Source organism: Phacochoerus africanus, chromosome 4 (genome assembly GCF_016906955.1).
Source record: "Phacochoerus africanus isolate WHEZ1 chromosome 4, ROS_Pafr_v1, whole genome shotgun sequence".
Classification (NCBI taxonomy): Eukaryota; Metazoa; Chordata; class Mammalia; order Artiodactyla; family Suidae; genus Phacochoerus; species Phacochoerus africanus.
Window position 1 is genome coordinate 116189176 of NC_062547.1, and position 20867 is coordinate 116210042.

The 20867-nt window shown below is 38.4% G+C and overlaps 1 protein-coding gene across 1 annotated transcript in view; it reads left to right on the forward strand.

The window, feature by feature from the left end:
• CAMK4 (calcium/calmodulin dependent protein kinase IV) overlaps positions 1 to 10606 on the forward strand; it is a 224195-nt gene extending 213589 nt beyond the window's left edge. Inside the window, exons 9-11 of the mRNA XM_047778407.1 lie at positions 4291 to 4417; positions 7925 to 8077; positions 9584 to 10606. Coding sequence (XP_047634363.1) covers positions 4291 to 4417; positions 7925 to 8077; positions 9584 to 10024 — 721 coding nt within the window. The 3' untranslated portion in view covers positions 10025 to 10606. The remainder of the gene's footprint in view (positions 1 to 4290; positions 4418 to 7924; positions 8078 to 9583) is intronic.
• Positions 10607 to 20867: the final 10261 nt, after the last annotated feature.

Below are 20867 nucleotides of genomic sequence, written 5' to 3' on the forward strand. Positions count from 1 at the left end.
GGGGAGAAATGTGGCTCTTTGAGAAGCATGTTATTATAACACTGAAAATAATTTTAAAATCTGTCAAGTTTCTTACCCCTAGTTCACTTAAGGTCATCAGTTGATAGGTATTGGTTGAATAAGAAGTAGTAGCCTCCAAAATGCAAATAACAATGTTGCTCACAACTCATATCCTTTAGTTCTGTTCTATCTTTTGTCAGCCCCTAAGGCTACAGACTTTTTATTTAATCTGTAGTTCATTAATAATTGATGAAGTCTACCAGGCAAGCTCATCGGAACATTTTTTTCCAGTGGATCATGCCATTGGGTTTAGGTACCTCCTTTATTATTATTAAAAGTTCCACCAAGGTATTTTGTACTATGACCTTGCTGTTTCTTTTTTTCTTCTTTTCTTTTCTCTTTTCTTTTCTTTTCTTTTTGACTATGCTGGCCACATGCAGAAGTTCCCAGGCCAGAGATAGAACCTGCACCACAGCAGCCATGGTGGCCACAGCAGCAACAATGGTGGATTCTTAACTTAACGGTGCCACCAGGAAACTCCCCCACAAATGTTTTTAGGGCCGGTCCTGTGGCATGTGTAAGTTCCCAAGCTAGGGTTCTAATCAGAGCTACAGCTGCTGGCCTATACCACATCTCACAGCAACGTCAGATCCTTTAACCCTCTGAGCAAGGCCAAGGAGCAAACATGCATGGTTACTAGTCAGGCTCATTAATGCTGCACTGCAATGGGAACTCCTTTTTGTTTTTAAATGACTTTGCTGTTTCTAAGGATGACAGTAGGCTGAAAATGAAGACCATTTTGTTATTTCTCACAGGAATTCTGATCCTTCTACTTTTACACCTAAACCCTTTGTCCCCACAGAAAAAAGCAACTGCTAATGTTCTCTGGTCAGAATCAGATAACATCAGAGATTCAAACTCTTTCAGCTTTCAGCCCTCCAATTCTGCCCAATGGCTTGGAGCTGCCCTGTATAATACACTCACACTTCCAGCCCTTATAACCTTAATGTCCTCTTAAACTATCCTTGTCAGCATTCAAATATTTCCATTTCTGAAGGATTTTCTCTGTGTGTGTGTGTGTGTGTGTGTGTGTGTGTTCACATGCACACACTGTTCTCTGTCACATTTCTTCCAGTTCTGGCTTTTGAGGCTGAATATATAAACTTTTCCCCCAATTTTTGGCCACCCCAAGACATAGGGAGTTCCCAGGCTAAGGATCAGATCTGGGCTGCAGTTGTGACCTATACTGCCTCTGCAGCAACGCCAAATTCTTAACCCACTGTGCCATCCTGGAGATTGAATCTGTGTCTCAGTGCTCCAGAGACACTGATAGTCCCTTTGCACAAAGCAGGAACTCCATGAAAACACAAACTCTTTACCTCTGTCACCAGTGTTCAAATTTGCTGACATGATTGAGATGAAAGAAAGGCATTTGACTACTGTTTCTTCTGAACTGTCATTTTTCTTTCTAGATTTCCACAAGGGGAAACATTAGAGTTCCCTAAACTAAGCCTGGGAAGTTGGCTAATTTCTTTATGACTAGCCAAAAACAAGCTCTATTTTTCTACTGTTGTGTAGGGCAGAGGAGGGCCGGGTAAGGCTGAGCTGCCTCCTTGGCAAGTTATGGGCATCCTTATGCTGGAACAGGATTCCGTGTGTGAAGCACTGCAGTGGGAGAGGAAAACTGCACAGCCCAGGCCTCAACACCCACAGTGGCTTAAAATCCAGCATTGCCACAGCTGTGGTATAGGTCACATCTGTGACTTGGAGTCAGTCCCTGGTCCAGGGAACTTCCATATTCCACAAGTACAGCCAAAACAAAAAACAAACAAACAAAATCAGCCTTGGCTTTTCCTGGCTGGCCTCAGGATATTTGAAAGAGGCAGAGACTTTCCCAACAGGGCATTCCCTGACCAAAAGGATGTGAGAAATTGCTTCTTTCTAGAAACCCCCTACATTAGGATGTACTACAACCAACCCAGCCAGTTTGAAGAAAAATTTGGGGAAATGTTTTTTTTTTTTTATAATTTTTTTTATTTTCCCACTGTACAGCAAGGGGGTCAGGTTATCCTTACATGTATACATTACAATTACATTTTTTCCCCCACCCTTTCTTCTGTTGCAACATGAGTATCTAGACAAAGTTCTCAATGCTATTCAGCAGGATCTCCTTGTAAATCTATTCTAAGTTGTGTCTGATAAGCCCAGGCTCCCGATCCCTCCCACTCCCTCCCACTCCCTCCCCCTCCCATCAGGCAGCCACAAGTCTCTTCTCCAAGTCCATGATTTTCTTTTCTAAGGAGATGTTCATTTGTGCTGGATATTAGATTCCAGTTATAAGTGATATCATATGGTATTTGTCTTTGTCTTTCTGGCTCATTTCACTCAGGATGAGATTCTCTAGTTCCATCCATGTTGCTGCAAATGGCATTATGTCATTCTTTTTTATGGCTGAGTAGTATTCCATTGTGTATATAGACCACCTCTTCCAAATCCAATCCTCTGTCGATGGACATTTGGGTTGTTTCCATGTCCTGGCTATTGTGAATAGTGCTGCAATGAACATGCGGGTGCACGTGTCTCTTTTAAGTAGAGTTTTGTCCGGATAGATGCCCAAGAGTGGGATTGCGGGGTCATATGGAAGTTCTATGTGTAGATTTCTAAGGTATCTCCAAACTGTTCTCCATAGTGGCTGTACCAGTTTACATTCCCACCAACAGTGCAGGAGGGTTCCCTTTTCTCCACACCCCCTCCAGCATTGTTATTTGTGGATTTATTAATGATGGCCATTCTGACTGGTGTGAGGTGGTATCTCATGGTAGTTTTGATTTGCATTTCTCTTATAACCAGCGATGTTGAGCATTTTTTCATGTGTTTGCTGGCCATCTGTATATCTTCTTTGGAGAAATGTCTATTCAGGTCTTTTGCCCATTTTTCCATTGATTGATTGGTTTTTTTGCTGTTGGGTTGTATAAGTTGTTTATATATTCTAGAGATTAAGCCCTTGTCCATTGCATCATTTGAAACTATTTTCTCCCATTCTGTAAGTTGTCTTTTTGTTTTCTTTTGGGTTTCCTTTGCTGTGCAAAAGCTTTTCAGTTTGATGAGGTCCCATGGGTTTATTTTTGCTCTAATTTCGATTGCTTTGGGAGACTGACCGGAGAAAATATTCATGATGTTGATGTCAGAGAGTGTTTTGCCTATGTTCTCTTCTAGGAGTTTGATGGTGTCCTGTCGTATATTTAAGTCTTTGAGCCATTTGGAGTTTATTTTTGTGCATGGTGTGAGGGTGTGTTCTCGTTTCATTGCTTTGCATGCAGCTGTCCAGGGGGAAACGTTTTTTAATTTATTCATCTTTCCCCCCATTCTTTGTCAAATGCAACACATGCCCTGGCAAGGACTTTTTTTTTTTTTCCAAGTTCCCCTTTGATCTCTAATGAGTTCAGAACCTCCACAGACCTGTAAACAGTGGAAGCTTGGTGGTCCCAAACCAACAACTCACTTTTCGTCTCTTCTCTTTAGGATGCCAGAGATGGCTCTGTTTCTTTCTTCTCACTTTTCTCATACATTTTTATGCTGACCTGTGGTGGAAGATGAAGGTGAACATAGTGAGATGTCTTTGAGATGTGCAAAAGTGAGGGTCACATACCAGGTCGAGGGGATGTGAGGCTGCTTGCCTCTGTTGGCTGCATCTGCTGATTGTAGTAAGTCTTCAAAGGCCATTGCTGACAATGATGTTAACTCCTATCTCTGCTCACTCTGAAATCCAAACTGGAATGGGCTAGAAATCTAATACTTTATTGATCTCTATGGAAGAATTCAGTGAATAGGGCTGAATAAAAATGACTAAAAACTTTTCTTCCACCTTTTACCTTTTTATTCTCGAAATCCTAACTTTTCCATTTTGTAATCAATTGGAACTCTAATCAATCTGTCTGTCTTCTCAATTCCTGGTGATAAAAAAAAAAAACCATGAAAAGTCATTAGCATAGTGCCTATAATAGTGTTAGCTATTATTGTTGTTGTTTTGTGTCATAATCATTAAAATGATTATACCTTTTATAGAAATGTTAGATTGGTTATGCATCTGTTCTTACTTCTTGAAGATATGACTAGGTGTTTATACAATCAAAAGTGGATTGTATCAAGGCAATTACGTACTTGTGCTGAGCAGATTTCCATTCATAACAGGAAGCTGTGAAAATGGACACTCTTAAATTTCTGCCAAATCTTGGTGAAATATACTTAGGCTTTTAAAGGCGTTTTATTACCTCTCTTTTGTCCCTGTAGACTCTGTGGATTTGAACCATTCTATGATGAAAGAGGTGATCAGTTCATGTTCAGGAGAATTCTGAATTGTGAATATTACTTTATCTCCCCCTGGTGGGATGAAGTGTCTCTAAATGCGAAGGATTTGGTAAGTGTGACCACAACAAAATGAAACTAAATCTCTTACATTCATTCTTAATTCTTAGGTAATTAATGGGCAGTGCCATTTTTTAAATTTGCCCCCCTTAAAATCTTATTTATTTTTAAATTGTAAAGTATTGTAATAAAATAATGCACATGAATGCATTTTCCTTATAGATAATGAAAACTAGGTATGTTTCATTCATCACTAGCTAAATTATCAGAAATTACAAATTGCTGCATTTTAATGAGTTTTTACCATCTAGTCAGTGTAGAACCCTACTTATGAAGGTGGCTGTGCTGGATTAATCCAAACATAATTTACATAGAATTCTATTTTAAAATGGTTTACAATTACATAGATTAGTTATACTTTGAGTAAAACAACATTGCTTCTTGAAATGTTCAAACTTATTAAGATATCCTCTTAGTAACTCAAGTCCCATTGCACATGATTGGCATTATAAACAAGTTACACTGTACATTTGTTTGGTTTTTGCTTGTTTGTTTTACTTGGCTTATCACTTCAGGTAACAGTGATGTTTGTTTGCATTCCGGAAACACATACCCTCTGAGGATTTAGCCCACCTATTCTAAAATAAAGAGGATACTGGCGTGTAGTTGAAACATTTACCATCAATCCTCTAGAGCAAAACCATAAAGAAAGAACTAAAGCCGACTTTTGAATCACAGAATGTTAGATCTCCAAGAGATCTTAAGAGTCATTTAATCTTCCTTGCATTTTAAAGATAAGTTTGCTAAAGCCCAGAGAATGAAGTGACTGTTCCAGTTCACACAGGTTCCCAGCAGAAAGGTATCATTAAGAGCTAAGTAAGGATGCAGGTTTCCAGACCCTTTATGTAGTTCTCTTTTCCCTACTTACCATCTGTGTTCTTCCATGAAAACAGATTCCCTATGGGCCATGGCTTTTCCAGCGTGGTTGGGAAGGGAGGCAGCACATGTGATGTGTCGTGTGTCACCCCAGCTTCTCCCACACATCAGGCCCCACACTCCTAAACAGCTCCTCAATCCATCCATTTCTCTCCCACCTCTACCACCACTATCCCAGTCTAAGCCCCCATCCTCTCCTGGTCCATGGCCTTCTATTGTGCTCTCTCAAGTATGCTCTCCACACAGGATCCAGAGGAATAATGGTCTTATAAATCATTTGCATCATGTCACTCTTGTGCTTTAAGTCTCTGAGGATAAAAATCCAAAATCTTTAACAAGATCTTCAGACTTCCAGTCCCTTATCAGGGTAGCTCTGGCCATGAGCCATTGCTCTTTCTTCTTCTTTGTGAAGGTCTTTCCTCCTTCCTTCCTCATTCTTCCTCTCCATCTTTACACACATGCGCGCGTGCGTGCACACACACACACACACACACACACACACACACACACACACACACACACCTCTCTTTGCATGGGAAACTCTTACTTCAAGCCCTGGCTGCCATGTGACATCCTCTGGGAGACTTCATCTCCCGCACACCATTCTCACAATTGGTTTGTTCCTTCTGCCACCTGTTCCTCTGCCCCTTGCACTTCCTCTTCATGGTAGTCATCATTTATATATACTGGCTCAAAGGTGTTCTCTTAACTGGGTTGTAAGCTCTGGGAGAGGATGAAGCATGTGTGCCCAAATCTTAGTACCATATGGACATAAACGTACAGGCTCAGTAAATGTTTATTGAACGAAACAGTGAATCATGAAGTAGACCAAGGCTTCTTGAAGTCTGACACACCTGGATTCAAGTACCCACTTTCTTATAAACTGTAGGTATGACCTTGGCCTTGTTACCTAACCTCTTTAGGTGTTAGTTTTCTTATCTAGGATACTGTTACCTATCTCTAAATTGTTGGGAGAATTAAGGGATATAATACATGTTGAGTAACTGCCACCAACATCAGCAGTAATCACCTTATTTAGTCCTCCTTCCATTTATTTTTTATTTTTAATCTTTTGGGAGCTGCACCTGCAGCATGCAAAAGTTCCCAGGCCAGGGAACAAATCTTAGTGACAATGCCAAATCTTTAACCACTAGGATTTGGTATTTTTTCAGAACTATTTTTCTTTCTTTCTCCAATTTCTTTCTAATCCCTAATAAAATTTAGATAGATAAGAGGGTTAGCTTCAATGTTCCTTCATTCAACTAGACCTCCTGTAGGTTAATAAATTTAAAAAACTTTGGGACTAAAGGAAACTTTGAGCCCCATAAATGTGTACTTATTAGCAAAACCCACATCTGTTCTTTCATGAGCAAAATCTCCAGTAACAATGAGTAAGGGAGTCAGATTATAAGAGGAACTTTGGGACAATGGCAAGGCTCTGGGCTTGAATCCTGACAAGGTCACCGAATCTCTCTGATCTTTAGCGAGTTTTTCTTTCTTTCTTCTTTCCTTCCTTCCTTCCTTCCTTCCTTTCTTCCTTCCTCTCTTTCTTTCTTCCTCTTTGTCTCTCTCTCCCTCTCTCCCTTGTTGCTTTCTCCCTCTCTCCGTCTCTCTGCCTCCCTCTCTCTTTCTCTCCCTCCCTCCTTCTCTCTTCCTTCTTCCCTCCCTTATGCAGCCAGGGAGCAGCATTTTTAAAAAAGAAAGAAAGAAAAGGGCCCAAGAGGGGCCTTTTTAGTCACCCAGTTCATATATGGGTCTTTGTATAAAGTCACAAAAGTAGAGACTTTGAACAAGTTAGGACTTGAACATGCCTCCTGACTCCACATAATCTCTGCCTCATTCCAGGTCCCCACTTCTGAGCCCATGGTTGGGGATTATCTTGGTTGTTGATCTTCCTAGCAATTTATTGTCTGCTTATCCTCAGAAGCAGGGGTAAACCTCCCAGAATGGGTTACCACTGGTTTGAATTCATTCCTTTAAACAAATCATACCCTCAAGCCACTGACATCTTTACTTTGATTCTAAATTGCTTTTTACTCCAGCTGTTGACTTAGTCTTTCAAGTACCCTGAAGGGATTAGAGAGACCTATGAACTTGATGATAGACTCATGCTGTAAACATTAAGGGCTATGATACTACCCTCTTTGTTTGCCATTCAATCCTCACAGAAAGAATGATGGATGCATGAATGATTCCATCTCCATTGAGATGTATTTTAAGTTCTGAATTCTAAGTGATGTAAAGTGCAGCCTAGAATTATTCAGATGCTAGTTTTCCTTCAAAGAACTTCCAGTCCACAGGCAAGGCAGGACTTGTTTCTTTGACCTCCAGGGGCAAGCTATCTGCCAGTTTGGGCTCTCAGGTAGCACACACCACTGCTTTCTCAGACTTCCTCAGTTAGCGGGACCTGAAGCTGTCCTCACAGTGACCTCTGGGGCTTAAAAGGGTTTTGTTTTGTTTTTTTTAATGTATATATAGCATACTGTGAAGGAAATAGAATAATAATGTATATCTGGTGTACTGCCAAGGAAATAGAATAAGACCTAGAAGTTCATAAGCTGAGGTGCAAGCCCAGATCACCCCAGAAGTCTACCTAAAAAGTTGTGGTTCTTTATAATTTCAGGTCAGAAAATTAATTGTGTTGGATCCTAAGAAAAGGCTGACTACCTTCCAAGCTCTCCAGCACCCGTGGGTCACAGGTAAAGCAGCCAATTTTGTCCACATGGATACAGCTCAAAAGAAGCTCCAGGAATTCAATGCCCGGCGTAAGCTCAAGGTAAGATGCATTTATTTTGTTTTATTAAAAAAAAAAAAAACAGATTTCTCACATACCTTGACAATCCAAGATAATTATATTATTTATCTAATAGTATTATTCATCTCCTGTGGTACCAAGAAAAATCTTGCTTTGAAACCCCAACAATGCTGATAAAAAGCCACTTAGAGTTCTGTTAATCCTCTCATAAGAATTAACTGTTAATAAAGAGAATTCTGTTACATGTTGAGATTCACTCACCAAATGAATACATTATTATTGCTTCTCACTTAGGGCTGCACTGCTTGAACATTTTCAGGAAACTGATATTTATTCAGAAAATTGTCCTCTTTCTTAATATGCAAAAACTGGGAAACAGTTTTTAAAACTATTTTGTAATATAGATAAATAATTATCATACTTGGCAAAAACTAAAATAAATCAACTGATAGGGGAAACTATCTACCAAAATATGTCTCTTTTTATGAAATAAATATATGAGATAGAGAGTAGATGTTTTTCTCTCACATATGATGTTTAGGATTAGCTCTATCTGCAGGGCGTCTCAGAAAACAGCTGAGTGTCAAAAATAGTGTTCTGTTTAGAAATTGCTTACAGGCTGATACAGACAAAATAAACCTAAAGGGTTCCATGGTCAAATTAATTTGAAATACCCTAGATTAAATAACCTTGACTTAACCCAGGATTTCTCAAATAAATTTGACCGTGAAACTCTGTTATCTCCATAGTACGTATTAACATCCATGGAACTAGTGTGCCATGAAGCACATACTTTGGAAAACACAATCTAAAATTTTTGAATACTGGATGGAACTAGAGACTCTCATTCTAAGTGAAGTAAGTCAAAAAGAGAAAGACAAATACCAAATGGTATCACGTATATCTAGACTCTAATATATGGCACAAATGAACCTTTCCACAGAAAAGAAAATCATGGACTTGGAGAACAGACTTGTGGTTGCCACGGGGGAGGGAGAGGGAGTGGGAGGGACTGGGAATTTGGGGTTAATAGATGCAAACTATTGCCTTTGGAATGGATAAGCAATGAGGTCCTGCTGCATAGCACTGGGAACTATATCTAGTCACTTATGATGGAGGATAATGTGAGAAAAAAGAATGTATATATGTTATGTGTGGCTGGGTCACCTTGCTGTATAGTAGAAAATTGGCAGAACACTGTAAACCAGCTATAATGGAAAAAATAAAAATTATTATTAAAAATTTTTTGAAAAATAAAATAAAATTTTTGAATACTGGTAATCCATAGGAAAGTACATTTACTCAGGCTTTCAGTAGTCCAAATAATTAAATATGCTAATTGGAGATTAAACAAATTTTGCCATTCATTCTCCAAGCAGGTTTTCATTAGACAATCTTAGAATAATGTACTTTGAAAGATTAAACACTAGCATATAATAACAAGCTCCTTAATGCCAAATTGAGCTTGAGCTCAGACCTGGGATTTTAAGTGGAAGTAACCCTTGACATTTTTCTGTTTCCACTCAGGCAGCAGTGAAGGCCGTGGTGGCCTCTTCCCGGTTGGGAAGTGCCAGCAGTAGTCATGGCAGCATCCAGGAAAGCCAGAAGGCCAGCCAAGAGCCATCTCCAACACAGGATGGCAGTGAAGATGTTAAAGCTCTTCCGGAGGGAGAGGAAATTCATGGATATGGGGCTCAAGTGGCAGTTGAGGGGGCAGAGGCTGAGCTGATGAAGGTGCAGGTTGTAGAGGAAGTTAAAGAAGCTGATATAAGTGCCACTGAGGCCACCGAGATGGTGTCTGAGGCACTGGAGGATGGGATAAAGGAGGCTGACCTGGAAATAGAGGAGGGCCTGGTGGAGGAAAAGCTGAAGACTGTTGAGGAAGCATCGGCCCCCAAAGAAGGGCAAGAAAACCCTGCTCTGGAATTTGGAGCTCAGCAGAATGATGTGATCCTGCCAGAGTACTAAATTGGCTTCCTTCCAATCTGGGAGCCAAATCCTGGCACTTTATACATTTTGTCCTTCAGCAGGGAAGGTGTGGAAGCATGATATGCACTATCGTGATTTTGTTTTTGAGGTGCAAAAAATACATATATCTCAGTTGGTAATCCTAACTTCAATGCATGTGACTGCTTTATGAAAAAATAGTGTCTTCTATGGTTTGTAATGGATACTTAATACAGATGAATTAAATTTGAAATTGCAAGTAAACAACATAACATTTAAAAACATACACTTTCAGGGACCAGTAGCACACATTAGAAGTAAATAGTAACAGATTGTTTTTGCTGTGCAAACCTCACCATCCTACATCGTTTGGATTTCTTCACAAGGCGGTAATTCCTTTGGACTGTTGCTCAGCTAATGCTAGGTAGCACTGTAAGATGTGTTCCCATGACATTCACATTATTTTCAGTAATATGTTCAAACTGTTTACAAGGAGATTGTCAGGTTAGAGTTGTATGATATGTGCAAAAAAAAAAATCCACTTATAATGGTGAGAAATTGAAGCATATTTTAATAAGGGCTATGAAACCATATGCCCCTAAAGTTCATGTGGAGAGTATATTTTGTTGTTTTTTTTTTTAATCTTGTCTTTATACACACCATGTTACTAAATAACCAAAAATGTTCTTTCACAAAATTCCACCATTTCATAGTCCTGGAAAAATATTTTACAAACTCATGCTGAGGAATACATGCATTCCTTCACCTGCTCCCTAATAAATCCTTCTGATGCACACTTAGGGTGAAATACAGAAATTTAGGGAAGAAAAGAGGTAAGACTAGGACTTAGACTAATAAAGACTGATTCCTTGTCATTTTTCAGATAAAGTTGGATTTATTCATGAGCTTGTACAACTTGAAAAATAGGAACATTTTTATGGATAAACTCTATATTCAAATATTTAGAAAAATCTATCCCAAAAGCTGGTGCCAAAAATGTCTAAATGGAGCGGGAATAAGATCCCATTATAAGATCATTCATTACTGACTTTCCTATAGTAAGGAAACATTTTTGTTTATAAAAGTCCTTTTTTCGGGAGTTCCCGTTGTAACGCAGCGGAAACGAATCCAACTAGGAACCATGAGGCTGCGGGTTCGATCCCTGGCCTTGCTCAGTGGGTTAAGGATCCGGCGTTGCTGTGAGCTGTGGTGTGTAGATCAAAGACACGGCTCAGATCTGGCATTGCTGTGGCTGTGGTGTGGGCTGGTGGCTACAGCTCTGATTAAGCCCCTAGCCTGGGAACCTCCATGTGCCACAGGTGCGGCCCTAAAAAGATTAAAAAAAAGTCCTTTTTTCCTTCATTTGGTGGTTATTTAGATATACTGTCTAGGGACTAAGGATATTTCTGAAAAACTAAGGTATCTTTTTCTTATACTTAGAATAGAGGCACACGTAATTTGCAATGTAGATTTTAAAGTTGCCGTGTTGAGCAATTTAAGACAATGCAACTTTTAATACACAAAGACAAAAAGCAACAAGGGAAAAAATACTGATTTCATATCAGAATTTTAAGAAATGTAACATTAGACTGAATACTTTACCATGATATTTTTTCAAAGTATTTCTCTTTGGTTTTTCTTTGGGTGGGGGTGCATACCCACAGCGTGTGGAAGTTCCCAGGCCAGGGATCCAACCTATCCCACAACAGTGACCGAAGCCTTAATCCACTGTGCCACAAGAGAACTCCTCTTTGGTTTTCAAATGAACACTTTTTCCTTATAAAAATTACAGTTAAATTCCAAGTACCTCAGATGTATTTCTAGTTTGAGCTGAAATGAACATTTTTATCAAATTAATTATGCAGCATATTTTTACTAGATTTCCTTAATTTTAAAATAGGGTTATTTTCAGGCCAATATTGTGGACAATAAAAATGACTATCACATAAAAATCCTCATCAAAATAAGATCTTAAATTCTTTTGGCTCTTCCTCAGGACTATTAAATTGGAAAATGAAATTAAACCTCTGATTTCGGGGGGCTTTCAGACCTTGTAGACAATCTGCTTTCCAAGTACAAATCTTCTTTTATTACTGTTTTCATGAGAAGAAGATAAGGTAGAACTTTTTATCTTCCATAGTATAGGATGCTGCCAGATCAATGATGTGAAGGAAAAAGCCCTTAAGGGCACATCATCTGGGCTCAGAGAAAGATTTTTGTTTCATTTTATTTTTATTAACTAGTAGAGAGTACTTTTCTTCTTCAGTGTTTCTTTCCTTCTTTACTCTCTCTCTCTGAATTTCCATTTTAGCTATTAAAAGGGGCTCACTAGTCTTAACCTTTAAGAATGCCTTCTTCCCTAGGCATTAAGATTTCCATTTTAAAAGGCCAATTGCCTGGTGTACTTTTTCCGGAAAAACTTAACAGGTATATATATGGTAAGTGTCCCATATGTTGGAAAAGGGAAGAGAGGGAAAGGACTCTTAGTGGAGAGTGGCACTACTAGTTGGGAGATAACACGTTGTCCCTCCCTCACCACGATGCTGGTCCGCAGGCAGTCTTCCTATCATCCCAAACTCAGGGCTGACTGCAGTCGGTCCAACCAGTGGACTGGTTTGCAGTGAAGGCCACTGCAAACGCCAAGGCCAGTGTGTGTTTAAGAATTTACCCATTTACATGAGTACACATGCCTATTCGTTGGTAAATACTCAAGGGTTTGAGCGTACTTTCCTCTTTTGTTAACCTGTAAATTGCACTCCCTAAAATTCCATGAGAGTTTTAAATTTTGACTTGTATATTAAAGATTAAATCCTAATAATACTTAAAGAGTGACTGATTGAGTCATTTCAGTGGAAAGAAGTCAAACCTTCACAAAAATTGGCCATTTCAGCCACATGATTCAACCTAAGATTTCATAGAGATGCAGTTTAAGTTAGGATAATTAGGTTAACATTTTTGAAAGAACAGTAAACATGTACATGACTTGTTAAAACGATATATTATCTATCTCAAAGGTTACTTGGCTAAGTAATTGTAGACTAATGCAGATAGAACCTTAATTTGGTGAACTACTTCATAATGTTTCCTTTAATTGACACATTGTAGTCATTTAATTGTAGTCACAAAGCAAAATAATTAAAAAAATTGGAGTTCCCGTCGTGGCGCAGTGGTTAACGAATCCGACTAGGAACCATGAGGTTGCGGGTTCGGTCCCTGCCCTTGCTCAGTGGGTTAACGATCCGGCGTTGCTGTGAGCTGTGGTGTAGGTTGCAGACACGGCTCGGATCCCGATCCCGCGTTGCTGTGGCTCTGGCGTAGGCCGGTGGCTACAGCTCCGATTGGACCCCAAGCCTGGGAACCTCCGTGCGCCGCGGAAGCGGCCCAAGAAATAGCAAAAAGACAGAAAAAAAAGAAAAAAATAATAATTAAAAGAATTTCAACAAACAACAAATTACATTTTACATTTTAGAGCTGACAGTTATTATTGATTTTTGTTTTCAGGTTAAGTTCAGATACAAAGCGTAAACTAAACCATTTTACCATAAAGAAGGACAGTCTTGAATTATTTCCCCCATTTAAAAAGTCAAATTGGAATCCCAATGATTTTTCTCTAATCATAAGAGCTCATTTGTCCCATGAATACATAAATAAGGTTGAAATTAGAACAATATAATTGAAGTCATTGTCTAGAATAAGTGCTGTCTAATATAAATGATACAAACCACATATATAATTTTGAATTTTCTCTTAGCCACATTTTAAAAAGTAAAAAAAAAAAAAAAAAGCAGGTAAAATTAGCTATGCATTTTAATCCAGTATGTCCAAACTACTATTCCAATATATAATCAATAGGAAACATTTATGAGATCTTTTAAATTTTTAATTTTTGTACTAAGTTTTCAAAAGCATGATTATATATTGCACCTTTAGTACATCCAGTGCTCCATAGCCACATGTGACTAAGGGCTACTGTGCTGGAAGAGCACTGGTCTAGAGCACTTTTCAAGCAAAATGACACATGAATTTCTATGCTTAGATCTGCGCTGCCTCAGTTTTCCACACTGATACATTGGTAGGAGGCCAAAAAGAAAATGTTTCAGAAATATTGACTGAAATGAGTAAAAACCCTATTGGCTACTTCTACTTCTTCATGTGCTTCAGAGGAGGAATGTTCCTAACATGACTTTTAAAGAACTATACTCTCCTGGGTATTGATGTTGTCTTTTGGCCACAGTTCTGTCATCCCTCTCTGGGCCTGGAATCTTGACCACAGGCTGGCACTCTCCTGAGCCCTGCCATGAAGCCAGTAGTAGCCTCATGTACCAAAAACTGCTGTGGGCGACCCATGTGTCCTCATTCAGGAAGGACTGCACACAGAATCTAAATGGGATTTTTATGGGCCTGGACTAAGCCGGATACCTACCATCTCTGTGTTGCAGGCAATGTTTCTTTCTAGAAATCTTCTGAAACATACTGACTTTGCATGATAAAGATTGTATGATGAGGATATCATCCCAGTTATCCCTAAAATGGGGAGATGACTATCAGCTGACATTTTTTAGATTTCCTTAGAAGGGTTTGAACAACACTGCCATTACACATGGATTTAAAAGACTTTTGGAATTTTCTTACATACTGCTATTTTAGAATAATCCTCAAGGTTCTATAGCCATTTTCAGTGGCAGATTTTAAAAGAAAGGAACAGTTTGCCTTTTACTGTGACTTCAATTACACAGTATTTTAAACATTTTGTAATGTAGAATGTTTAGCAGTCCGTATTTCCAGTTTCACATGCAAGATAACTACTTTGCCTATAGACAGAATGAAGATTTAGAGAAAGCCATTTTTTTTCATAATTCAGTTGTTTCACAGAAGCATCTGGTTGCATTTTAAATCAGAAAATAAAAGAAGTAAATACCAGAAAAGGCGAAGGATACAACCAGTAAATCATTTATTCTGTTTTAGGATTGTCCTTGCAAAGCAAATGCCAAAAAAAAAAGTCAAAAAAGTGAATCAGCACTAGGTTTTTCTTGATGAGGTTGATGCCACATAAATTAACATAAATATACTGAGCAGAGTTAGTTATATAATTACAGTGCCATTATGTAATTTACTTGTCTTGCAGAGTATTCAGTCTGGTTATCTTGGTCTACTTTGGCTGGTGCAAAATTTCCAGACATTCACCTACATAATGGGATTTGTAATATCCTTGTAATTACTGCCTATTAGGTCATATTCCAGTTTCCTTAATGCTCATCACTGATATATTCCTCACCAATGTCGTTGCTAGAATTTGAGCATTTACTGGTTAAATACTTGTAGTTAAACTCTTTATGTGTGTCTTCAGTGTTTTTTAAACATTTGTGCACATATAATCTCAATATTAGTATTGTAATATTCATAACCACATGATAAGCAGAAATGTGACCAATAATTTTTTATAAATTTTTTTTCAAAGCTCTTTTCTTCCCCTGGCACAACTCAGGGTGAGTTCTGGCTCCTTGACAAATAGAAAAAAAAAAAAAAGATCACTGAAGAGATATCAGCTATCCACCCATGGTAACCAAGTTCAGCATTTTCTCTTTTTACATCCTGATCTATTAAAGGCTAGTTTTTGTCATTATTACTTTCAAATATCACCTGAGATCAGATAAGATGGCCTCAACTCATAAAGCCCAACGATTTATATACTTATTTTGGAGAGCAATAACAAACTTGACTGATTTGTTTGCTTGTTTAAAATTCTACAGGGTTTGAATGTGTGACCTTAACTTCCTTCAATATTCAGCCTTTTCCTTATCACCTTATCACCTGGCCCTGAGGTCTACCTAGTACAGGATGGAAGCCTTGCCATGAGAGTGGACCATCTGAGTCCTTGGCAGGAACCAGACATTGCTCTAGCAAAGATTCTTGGTTCTAACTTGGTTGACTTGGTTGAGCTCAAATGAGTCACATGGTGAAAAGCCTCTTCCATGCTTTGATTGAAAGTGATGCTGTTTGAATATTGGTGTGGTGCTATTAGAAATGGAAAATGGGTTTCATCAATCATTTGCTCATCCCATGACCTGCTGCCACGTGTCCCAGATCACTGTTTTGTTCCATCCCTCTGGCCATCAAGCTGCCCTCCAGGATTTTGAAATCCTCTAAACTTCTGGAAATAGTATCTAAGACTGGTTGAAGGAATTTGGAGGCCTTGGTGGTCCAGAATTTAATTTGAAGCTCTAAACAGCAGTGCAAAGACTGCAAAATAATGCTGTTCTTGAATAGTTGCTTTGGGCACATTTTGAAGATTGACCTAGAATATCCATGGATGTGGAATATTTATATGTGTAATCTTTCCCATGATTCACTGTGTTAAAAATGATAGCTATTTAATCTTCAGTCAGATTATATAATAATATTTATTTTCCATTTAAAAGATTATTTTGGGCTACTTAAGTGCAATAGGCTTCATATTAGAATTTTTGAAAACGATTGTTTTCCCTAAGCACTGTCTCACTCTGACAATTGGTTGTGGATGATAAAAATTTACTAGGCTTGTCCTTTCTTTGTCCTTTCCTTGATATATGAATGGTAGGTAACCTGGTTCGTAAAAGACGTAAGTAAGAATGACTATACATTGCAACCTGTTACTTCATAACTGGCTCCTTTTAACCTGACTTATTTTTATAGCCTATCATGCAGCTAATATACAGGAGCATACAAACAGCATATTCATTACATTTTTATTGTCAAGATTATTACCTATTTCAGAGTTTCCTGAAGTGTTTATATTCATGCACCCTTAATCTCAGTCATATTTTCACGGTTCCCCACCAAGCCAAAAGAGTTACCTAACATGCCCATTCATTAAGTAGTTAGGTCCAAACAATGTAATAGTACTGCATTCCATGTCCAACAGATGTTGCTGTGTTTCCCTTGACATTGTAAAATGTCCTATGAGTTTACTGAGTGGGAACAGTCAACAGGCAACAGTCTTTATGCTCAATAAACTATGGGTATGAGAAAAAAAGGATTATTTGTAAACAAGTTAGGGGCTAATGTTTATACTCTTATTTGAATGTTAATCATTGTTTTCTTTATGGTCTTTGTGTACATATAAAACTTACATGTACATTTTTTAAAAATCAATTTCCAAATAATTACCCAAGGAAATAAATCTCCAAAAATGAGTTTTCAGAAGTCAGGCAAACTATGGTTCACAGACCAAATCCATCAGAAGCCTGTTTTATCAATGGAGTTTTATTAGAATACAACCATGTTCATTTATTTATACATTGCCTATGGCTGCTTTCACACCACTAGGACAGAGTTGAGTAGTTACAACAGAGACTATGGCCCAGAAAAGCCTAAAATGTTTATTTGACCCTTTATAGAAAAAAAAACACAAAAAACTGATGACCCTCTTTTTCATGGCACTCTGCCTTTTCAATGACATCAAGGAATACAGATTCCCATACTCCAGATTTCTCTCCTCCTCAGCTTGGGGTTCTTATTCCCATTTGCTTCTCATGAAGTTAGTAGAGGTTCGTTTCTGTGCAGATACTCTCACAACAATAATTTCTCTGGAAGTACAACTTTAAAGTTTTACAGATTTAAAAATTCAAAATTGCATCATTCCTGAGAAAAGTTTAGAGCATATAGCAACTTGGTTAAAAGAGAGGAATTAAAAAGATTTCTATCACTTCAAGCATTTTAGAAATTTGATCCTTTTATTTAAAATCATGTAAATGACATCTTACATTGCTCATATTTAAGTCAATCTGCAGCTGGTACTTAGTAAGCTAAGAAATGAGAGCCCTTTGGTTCTGAATCTTTCATAATATTTTCAAGTAATTTATACCAATTGGATTTTCACTTAATCATTTTTAGGAAATAATGTGCCTCATTATGTGGCATTCTCTGACAATGATATGCTCATCGATAGCTCAGGAAACAGGCAAATGGCCATCTTTTTATGTAAGAAAGCTATTTCCAATCACCATGTTTTTCTGATTGTTATATACTTCATTTCTTCAAAAAGAGAAGGCCTTGAGTAGATGCTTTCCTTTCAACTTACATATTTAGAAATCCAAGAAGGGCCCTTCTCTTAGTCTATTTCTGTCACAGGGAAATTATTCATTACACAATATCTGCCTTAAGGGAAGCAGGTGGCCCAGATACTAAGAACGTGGGCGTGCATAACCTTTGTGTTTGACTTTGACCATCTATAGCCAAAGGGTGTAAATAAGATATTGAGTAGAAAACCTATCTCAGTGTACTATGAGGAGTACCTAAAATTATATCGTGACTCTGATTAAATAATATATTGTTTTCTTTAAACTATTGCAGCAATCAATATGAGGTGGCCCCTGGGATACACTATACAGGAAAAAAAGAGATGAATCGTCTGCTGGCTTCTCATATTTGATGTGAGTAGAAGGGAGGCTTTACTGGCATGGAAGAAGGAAAAGGTAAATGTAGATGAGGATTCCACATTCCCATCTGTCCATTTTCCTTGATTGCTCAGACTTTGAAGGCAGTTGTTAATGGACTGAAGTTATCATTTCTCAATAGCTCTCAATATCTGGGTCACCAGCTTCTTTTAGAAATGAAAAACCACAGCCAGTAGCTAATTTCCCTCCCACAATAATAAACAGTGCGGTTTAGGAAATATTAGGCCTACATCACAAGCATACTTTAAAGAAATGATTTGGTAGTTTTGAAAGTTTCCGGAAGCAGCCCATGCCAGAAACCGATTTTTTCAGCAAACTTCCACTGAGAAACAATTACGTACAATGAAAGAGTCAGAGTCAAATTAAACCCATGCTATCTATCCTCTCAGAGTGAGCTTTGTAGTTGAAGAGAAAAAACAAGTGTGTATACAGCCTGTCCTAATTCTAGTCAGGCAGTAAGCCCTCCAGAGATGGAAAGCAGGAAAAGCCCCGTTTTCCTTGGAATGATCAAGGAAAGTTTCCAGGGAACATCAGCTAGATTTGAATGGTAGGGAGAACCTTTTCAAGTAGGGAAGATGGAGACAGTACATTTGGCTGAGAAATCTAGAGTGGAGAAGTGTGGTGAAGGAACAGTGCCGAGTGGGAAAGGCTGAAATCTGCAGGGATGTGTTGCTAAGACTGCATGAGTCTCAGATCCTGTGCAAAGTTGAATTAGACAGACCTCAGCCCTTTCTTAACTCTGCGTAGACACTTGTGCACCATTTCCTCAGAGCTTCCAGCCCTCTATGATTTCCTACATACGTGGCTAATTTGGTGCGTCCTCAAGCAGAATAAAAATCATCCAACACATCAAAGACATTTCTGCAAGTGACTGGTTGAAACAAAGCCTCAGTCGCTAAAAGCAAAAACTGCATTGGTAAGGTCTCCACAGACAAAGAATAAAAGATGATAGTGATTATCTGAGTAAGTTTGGCAAAACTCCAGTATCTGAATAATTCCCTGTGACTCTAGAAAATCACCTTACTTACCACTTGCTAAAGCTTTGCCAATGAAGGCCCATATCAAGGTTACTTCTTTCAGAGTTATTTTAACCTTTTAAATTATCTGACCTGAAAGGGCAGTTCCCACAGGATTTGAGACAGGGTTATACCTGAAAGCTTAGACTTCAAAAGACAACCTGTGCAAAACAGCTAAGCTTTAGACAGTGAAATTTAAAATTGTCAGAAATGCTTTCCCCAAACATCGAGCTGGTCCTGTGGAATTCTTTCTTCTACATCCCTCCCTTTTGCCCCTTTATACACCCTTCTATAATTTCCCTTTTCTATCACTCATTGCAGGCGGTATTTTACATCCGTCTTCAAGAAACTTATTTTTAAAAAATAATCAGATTACAATATATATGCTTTTAGTTGTCTTGCCACATTGCTTGTTTCAGATATTGTCTGTAATTAGTAAATGGCTGCATCATTCCTCAGGGCAAATGAAATGAAGGAAGCTACAAAGGTTGACTATCTTCTGAGTGATGGAGAAGAAGCCAAAACATAGACTGTAGGAGTACAGAAAACATAAGTTAGCATGAATTGAGAAAGGAATACTTCCTACTAGGGTTTTCAGACTCAGGTAGCATTATCTGGTATGTCTTTTCTAGGTTTTGTTTTTTGTTTTTGTTTTTTTGTTTTGTTTTGTTTTTTTAAGGGCTACAGGTATGGCACATGGAAGTTCCCAGGCTAAGGGTCAAATCAGAGCTACAGCTGCCACCTATGCCACAGTCACAGCAATGCCAGATCCAAGCTGTCTGCCGACCTATGCCACAGCTCACAGCAATGCCAGATCCTTAACCCACAGAGGGTCCCGGGATGGAACATGAATCCTCATGGAGGTTCATTTCCACTGAGCCACAACAGGAACTCCCTTTTCTAGTTTTTCCTAGAGGAGAAATTTGCATGGCTGGGTTGTCAAAACTTTTCTGGACTAAAAAGATCTAAGCAGCTCAAGAACAGCATGGAGGATTAGATAATGGAAAACCATTAATATAGGAAACCTGCATCTCCAGTAGTTTAGACTGCAAGTCATTAGCCAAAAACAAGTGCATGTAGGATTTGGAGGACAAAGAAAAAATGTAAATATTTCAGTTTACACAGCCAAGACTATAGGCCACCTTCCCAATTTCTGACTGAAAAGTACTGGAAAAGGAGCTGTGAACATTTCATTTTTAAAACTTGTCAAAATGGTGCTATTGACTCCTTAATACAAAGATATATTGAAGTATTTTTAGGTAAACATGTAAGTCTGGCCTGGCCATAAATGTAAATATAGAGAATGTTTGTAGAGAATTCATCAAAACTACACCCATATGGTTCTGATTGAGCTACCATTTTCTTCAGTGGCAGTGACTGACAGCGAGTCCCTGCTTCCCTCAGATAGGACTC